This window comes from Chrysochloris asiatica, unplaced genomic scaffold (assembly GCF_000296735.1).
Source record: "Chrysochloris asiatica unplaced genomic scaffold, ChrAsi1.0 scaffold00085, whole genome shotgun sequence".
Classification (NCBI taxonomy): domain Eukaryota; kingdom Metazoa; phylum Chordata; class Mammalia; order Afrosoricida; family Chrysochloridae; genus Chrysochloris; species Chrysochloris asiatica.
In genome coordinates, this window is record NW_006408603.1 from 6,207,779 (window position 1) to 6,215,744 (window position 7,966).

The 7,966-nt window shown below is 38.4% G+C and overlaps 1 protein-coding gene across 1 annotated transcript in view; it reads left to right on the forward strand.

Annotated features, from left to right (window-relative positions):
• The window catches only part of LOC102842243 (acidic mammalian chitinase-like), a 21,096-nt gene that overhangs the window by 11,555 nt on the left and 1,575 nt on the right, over nucleotides 1-7,966 (forward strand). Inside the window, exon 10 of the mRNA XM_006865997.1 lies at nucleotides 1,027-1,165. Within this exon, the coding sequence (XP_006866059.1) occupies nucleotides 1,027-1,165 (139 nt within the window). The remainder of the gene's footprint in view (nucleotides 1-1,026; nucleotides 1,166-7,966) is intronic.

A 7,966-nucleotide genomic window follows, 5' to 3' on the forward strand; every position in this document is an offset into this window, starting at 1 on the left:
ACATGATGTCCTTCTACAGGGAATGAACCCTCCTGATAGCATGTCTAAAATACATGAGACGAAGTCTCAACATCCTCTATTCAAAAGGACATTCTGGCTGTCCTTCTTTCAAGACAAATTTTTTTGTTCTTTGTGCATTCTGTAGTACTTTCAATTTTCTTTGCCAACCATTATACAAACGCATCAGTTCTTCTCTGATCTGATATTAGAATAGTCTTTTATGATAAAAATTAATTCCCAATTTTTGTTCAATATAAATTTCTACTAATTCTTATGAATTTTTATAAAGCTGGACTAAGACCATCATCTTTAGTGAAAATAATTAAAACAAACAAACAAATAAAAAATCTTTGCATTTTTACCTAAATGCTTTTAGGATATCATACTCGCGTCTATACAAAGTAGGAAACAACCTTTCCATTATACAGACAGATAGGCTGAGAATCATAGATGCTGTACCTAGTCCAAAGTCACATGGCTGGAAAATGGCAGAGAGATGGCAGGAATTGCAGATGCTGTCTTGTTAGAGTCTACTTTCTACAATACTACTCTGTTAGTTTATTTTTGCATAATACTAGTTAAGAGAAAGGTGATAGGTAAGGGGGAGAAAAGGGGCCTTATGGTACATTTGTAGAGTTCAGGTTCTGGCGTTAGACATACCAGGTTCTAAATCACTGATGACTGAGACAAATCTGTGAATGAATAATTTTAATTGTACCTACCTCATACATAGTTCTTGTGAACCAAAGTGTAACCAGAAATACCAATATTAAATAAATATTAGCTTTATTTATTGTTGTTAGTCAAGAGTTCATCAACTGGGATAAAAAAAGAATTGAACTGAGTTAGTCAATCTTATGCCATAAATAAAAAAGTTATATACACTTTCATTAAAGAAAGTGTGATAGGGTCCTGGCCCCAACTGCAGCTATCTCCTTAATATCATCTGTCACCCCATGTCCCATTGTCCATTTGTTGCATGCATTTCACCTGATTTGAGTTGATAAGTACTCGTTTTGCCCACAGGTTGACTTTGTCAAGGAGAACAATTTTGGTGGGGCCATGGTTTGGGCCATTGATCTGGATGACTTCTCAGGCTCCTTCTGCAATGAGGGCAAACACCCACTCATCAGCAAGCTGAAGTCACTGTTGGGCTTGTCCTCAGGTATGTCACTGCTGAATTCCATATGATTTAAAGAAGATGCAGATCAAGTCCCAAAGAATGGCAAATACAGGTGCATGGAAGCCTTCACACCTATGAGATGGGGCAGATTATAGAAAATGTCTTTTTAGAAATCTGATTTTCAGTCAAGGGGTCAGTGTTAAGTTCAATAACTATCATGGGCCAGGCAATGAATATACCTAATATACTATAGGAGTCCCCTGTATGGTGCAAACTGTTAATGTATTTGGTTGCTAACTGAAAAGGTTGGAAGTTTGAGTCCACCTCAAAAGAAAGGACTGGTGATCTGAACAAACAGCAGTTGAAGACCCTACAGAGCACAGTTCTACTCTGACACAATGGGGTTGCCGTAAGTTGAAATCGACTTGATGGCCACCGTTTTTATTTTTTTTTTTAATATCCTAGAAATAGGCCTTGTGCCTCAGAAAATTGGGACTGGCTATCTATCAAAAAGAAAAACACACAAAAACACCACCGACAAAAGAACAGGACTCAAACCCCACTGTCATTGAGTCTATTCTGACTTACATCAACCCTGAATAAGGTTTCTGAGGCTATAAATCTTTATGGGAGCAGAAAGATTACCGTTATCCCTTGAAACAGCTGGTGGGTTTGAAAATGACGACCTTGTGGTCAGCATTTGTTTGTTGTTGTTAAATGCTGTCGAGTTAGTTCCAACTCATAGGGTTTCTGAGGAGCTTGAACTGCTGACCTTGCAATTCAAATCAACCTTGCAGTCCAGAGCATTAACCCACTAGGGAAGAAGAATTAGATGTCCTGAAAATTAGTCAGGTATATGCACTGGCAGCTATCACAAAGCTAGACTACTTTCCTTTTATGGTTGTTGTTGTTAAGTGCTATCGAGTCGATTCTGACTCAGAGCGACCCTGTATAGGGTTTCTGAGGAGCAGCTGGTGAGCTTGAACCACTGACCTTGCAGTTCAAATGGCTTTGCAGTCTGACGCATTAACCCACAGTGCCACACCAGGACTCCTCCTTTTATGGTAGTATCCTCTATTTTAACTCAGAAAAACCTAGGGTATTTCCTTTACATGCATAGAGTTTGTGGGTTGACTACTGGCAGGAGGTCATGAGGAAGGGATACAATGACACAGTAGTCTAAAGGAAGAGATCTTTCTTTTTCCTGTGGTCTTCTATATTCCTTGGATTGAGCATCCCTTAAGACTGTTCTAAAAATGGAGGTGGAGCAATAGAGGATATCTGAGATCTACAATGTCTACTGAGATCTATCATGTCTCTAAGTAAATTCTTAGAATCATTGATTTTTAGAACTTTTAAAATCTTCAAGAGATAATTATAAAATTATCTTGTTCAAATTAACAGTTGTCATTGTGTAGTGCAGTTGAGTCAGTTTAACCCATAGTGACCCTGTATAGCGTTTCTGAGGAGCATCTGGTGATCTTGAATCGCTGACCTTACGGTTCAAACCAACCTTGCAGTCCAATGCATTAATCCACTAGAGGAGAAGAATGCGATATCCTGAAAGTTAGGTATAGGCACTGGCTAATTACTTTAAGCTAGACTACTCGAAGCTAGACTACTTTCCTTTTATGGTAGGATCCCATGTTCTAACTCAGAAAAACCTAGGGTATTTCCTTTAGATGCACAGATTTTGTGAGTTGACCACTGGTGGGAGATCATGAAGAAGGGACACACTTTGGTCAATAACACAGCAGTCTGAAGAAAGAGATCTTTGTTCTTCCTGTGGTCTTGTATTTTCCTTGGATTAAGCATTCCTTGGGACAGTTCTAAAAATGGAGTTGCAGTAGTAGAGGATATATCTGTAATGTCTCTAAGTAAACTCTTAGAATCATTGATTTTTAGAACTGTTGAAATATTCAAGAGATTATTATAAAATTATCTCACTTAAATGAACAGTAGAAGCAACAAATTATAGTGGTTGAGAACTAATAGGATAAAATGAAATAGTCCAGAACAAGATGGCACAGTAAGCAGAAGCACTGAGCTAACCCTCTGTAACTAAGACATGAGAGACCAATTGAAATAGGTACAGCCTATCTGCATTAGATGTCCTGGAACCCTGAACATCAGAGGATAGGGCAGAGAAGTGGATTGAGAGCCAACTAGAAGAGGAAGCTGAACAAGAGCAATGAGAGAGAAGAAAAACAGGATGATGATGGGCTGGTGTGCTGCATGGTGACCGTCTTGAGCTTTTGACAATGACTGTTGGTATAGTGGCAGTGGACACAGGACACAGCTAGAGGTTCGTAGTGAGGCAGTGCAATTCTCCCTTGTTCCTGTGCCCTCATGGTAGCCAAGGGAGTGGCCAGTCCCTGCCCATACCAACCCATCATCCAGTGGCCCCCTTTCCTACACAGCCTCTACTCTGCCTGGGGTTGTATGCCTGGCACAGTGCCCCTGTTTCTGGAGGTATGTGAACCCATCCTGAACAGTGAACAGAGAACTAACTGTGTTCACACTTCTGGTCTTTATCACAGCCATCAGGAGACAAGTGGTGAGTGCCTGAGAATACACCAATATACAGTAATCAGCTAAATATAAATACCATGTCTCAGAGAAAACAGACAATTTCAGCTTACACAAAAATACAAGACAGAGTTCCTCTAACAAGTCACAAAAATACAGAAAATATAGCACCAAAAATGGTATGAGAACTACCTGATAAGGAATTTAAAAAGAATGTTAATTAGGCAACTTCAACAGATTGTAAGAAAAACTGAGAAAATTACAGATTAAATCAAGGAAAATGTAGACAAAACTCTGGGAAAATTCTGGAAACAAATTGGCAAAATAATTTAAAAACCTGGAACCATACAAAAACAGCAATTAGAAAGCAATTAAAAGATTAACAAGATTTCAAAAAATATATAATACACCGAAAGGGCAAAGCAATAGAATTGAATCAATGGAAAGTTGAATTACTGAGCTTGAAGAAAAATCTCTCAGTATTTATCTGCCAGAGGAACAATCAGAGAAAGAACAAAAACCAATCTGAAGAAAGCCTAATATTCATGTGGGACACTATCAGGAGGAATACCAACATGCGGTAGGAATTCCAGAACAAGAAGAGACAAAAAAAAAAAAAAAAAATCCATACCATAGAGAATATTGTCAAAGAGTTGATGGAAGGAAACTTCCCTAACACCATGAAAGATGAGAAGATAATTATTCAAGTAGCCGAATCAACTCCAAACAGTATTGTTGTTGTTTGTTGCTAAGTGCCGTCAAGTCGATTCCAACCCATAATGACTCCTGTAGGATTTCCAAGGAGTGGCTGGTAGGCTTGAACCATTGACTTTGTGGTTCAAACTGACTTTGCAGTCCAGTGAATTAACCCACAGTGCCAAACTAGAACCCCCCAAACAGGATAGACCCCAAAATAAAAACACCAAGACACATTATAATCAAAAACAGAAACAAGGAAAGAATCCTGAGAGCAGCTCAGGAAAAGGGAAATGGAACCTACAAAGGAGAACTATTAAGACTAAGCTCTGATTTCTTGGCAGAAACCATGCAGGCAAGAAGACAATGCAGTGACATATATAAAACTCTGAAATGACATATACAAAATCAAATTATGAGTCAAGAATCAGTTATCCAACAAAACAGTCTATCAAATATGACAGCAAAAAACAAAACAAAACAAAAAACCCGAAAAACACGTAAATCAAAAGAATTAGCAAAAAACAAGAGCAATTTGCAAAAAATACTAAAGGAAGTTTTTTGGATGGAGAACCAACAACAGCAGATATCAATCTGAGTTTGACATACATGGCAATATCATCTAGACTCAATAGCCTATGCATTAATAAACTGAGATGAACTGATATTGGCCATTCTGAATCTGACAATCACATGGCTTACTATGTGGGGGATGACAAATTGAAGAGAAATGGTGTCACATTCATCATAAAAAAGAACATTTCAAGATCTGTATTAAAGTACAATGCTATCTGTGAAAGGATAATATCCATATAGCTCCAAGGAAGACCAGTTAATACCACTATTATTCAAATTTACACACCAACCACTAAAGCCAGTAATGATGAAACTGAAGAATTCCATCAACTTCTTAAGTCTGAAATTGATAAAGCATGCAATCAAGATGTACTGATAACTACTGGCAATTGGAATGCAAAATTTGGAAACAAAGAGAAAAAATCAGTTATTGGAAAATATGGTCATGGTGATAGAAATGATGCTGGAGATTGCATGATAGAGTTTTGCAAGACCAATGACTTCTTCATTGCAAATACCTTTTTTAAACAACACAAAAATGACTATATACATGGACCTTACCAGATGAAATACACAGAAATCAAATAGACCACATCTGTGGAAAACCTCCATATCATCAACCAAAACAAGTAGAGGCAGACTATGGGACTGACCATCAATTGCTCATATGAAAGTTCAGGCTGAAGCTAAAGAAAATTGAAACAAGTCAATCAAAGCCACAATATGACCTTAAACACATCCCACCTGAATTTAGAGATCATCTCAAGAATAGACACTAAAGACTGAAGACCAGAGAGTTGTGGGATGACAGCAAGAACATCATACAAGAAGAAAGAAAAAGGTCATTAAGTAGACACGAAAGAAGGATACGCCCAAAATAGATGTTAGAAGAGACTCTGAAACTTGCTTTCCAGCATAGAGATGCTAAAGCAAATGGAATAAATGAGGCAGTAAAAGGGCTGAGCAGAAAATTTCAAAGGGCAGCTTGAAAGGGCAAAGCTAAATATTATAATGAAATGTGTGAAGACCCAGAGTTAGAAAACTAAAAGGGAAGAGCATGCTTAGCATCTCTCAAGTTGAGAGAACGAAGAAAAAATTCAAGCCTTAACTTAAAATATTGAAGGATTCTGTGGGCAAAATATTGAATGATGCAGAAAGCATCAAAAGAAGAAGGAAGAAAAGAGTCACCATATCAAAAAGAAATGGTTGTTCAACCATTTCAAGGAGTAGCATATGACCAAGAGCCAGTGATACTGAAGGAAGAAGTCCAAGTGCATTGAAGGCATTGGCTAAGGACAAGGCTATGGGGATAGAATACAAATGGAAATATTTCAACAAACTGTTGCAACATTGGAGGTATTCACTCATCTATACCAAAAATTTGGGAGACAGCTATGTGTCCAACCAATGGTAAGAGATCCATATTTGTGCCCATTCCAAATAGAGATGACCCAATGATATCATTGGGCAATATCATTAATATCACATGCAAGTAAAATTTTGCTAAAGGTAATTTTAAAATGGCTCCAACAGTACATTTACAGAGAACTGCCAGACATTCAAGCTGGATTCAGAAAAGGAAGTGAAACTAGGAATATCATTGCTGATGTCAGATGGACCTTGGCTGAAATCAGGTAATACCAGAAAGATGTTTCCCTGTGACTTATTGACTATGCAGAGGCTTTCGATTGTATAGATCATGAAAAGGTCTGAACAACATTGTAAAGACTGAGCATTACGGAGCACTAAATTGTACTCATAAGGAACCTGCACATAGACCAAGAGAAAGGTGTTTAAACAAGGGAACACTGGTTTAAAATTAAGGGATGTTTGTGCCAGGGTTGTATTCTCTCACCATACTTATTCAATCTGAATGATGGGCCATAATCCAAGTAGCTGGATTATACGAAGAAGAACATGCATTAACAACCTGCAATATGCAGATGATACAACTTTGCTTGCTGAAAATGAAGAGGACTGAAAATACTTACTGATGAAGATCAAAGAGCACAGCCTTCAATATAGGTTGCACCTCAATGTAAAGAAAACAAAACTCCTCAGAATTGGGCCAATAAATAACATCAAGATAAATAGAGAGAAGATTGAGTTGTCATAGACTTCATTAAGGAACAGTCAAAAAATCAAACGATGTATTGCATTAGACAAATCTGCTGCACAAGACCTCTTTCAAGAGGTTCAAGGGGCAAGATGTCAGTTTAAGGACTAAAGTGTGCCTGACCCAAGTCATGATATTTTCAGTAATTTCATATGCATGTGAAAGAAAGCTGGACACTAAATAAGGAAGACTATAGAAGAATTGATGCATTTGAGTTATGTTGTTGGAGTTATGTTAAAAGTACCATGGACTGCCAAAAGAACAAACAAAGCTGTTTGGAAGAAGTGCAGCCAGAATTCTCCTTGGAAGCTAGGATGGCCAGACTTTGTCTCTGATACTTCGGACATATTATCAGGAGGGACCTGTCGCTGGAGAAGGTCATCATGTTTGGTAAAGTAAAGGCCTGGAGAAAAAGAGGAAAACCCCAACAAGATGGATTCGGACAGCAGCAGCAGCAGTAGGCTCAAGCATAGCAATGATTGTGAAGTTGGTGCAAGACCTGACCAGTTTTTGTTGTGCATAAGGTCGCTATGAGTTGGTCCTGACTCGATGGTACCTAACAATAACAAAGTAAAGCTGACTATAAGACTGAAGAGAACCAGAGATACAGTGGCAACAAGACCACCATAAAGCAAAAATGGGGAATAATATAGTCACAGAACTTACAGATGAAGAGGAAATTAGAAATTTCAAGAAAAAGCAAACAAACAAACATAAGTGTAACCTGCCGGGGACCCGCCTCGACATAGGGGTTTGGTTCATGAGGAGGGGATACCTGACGGCGATAACAATATATCAAGAATACACAGAAAGAGACAAAGAGAGACACAATGAGGCACCCCAAAGCCAGGGTGGATACATTACTGGTGGGCAGGCTTGGGACTACAGGCATCGTGGCCTCTGCAGGCAGCAACTCACTGCCCTGC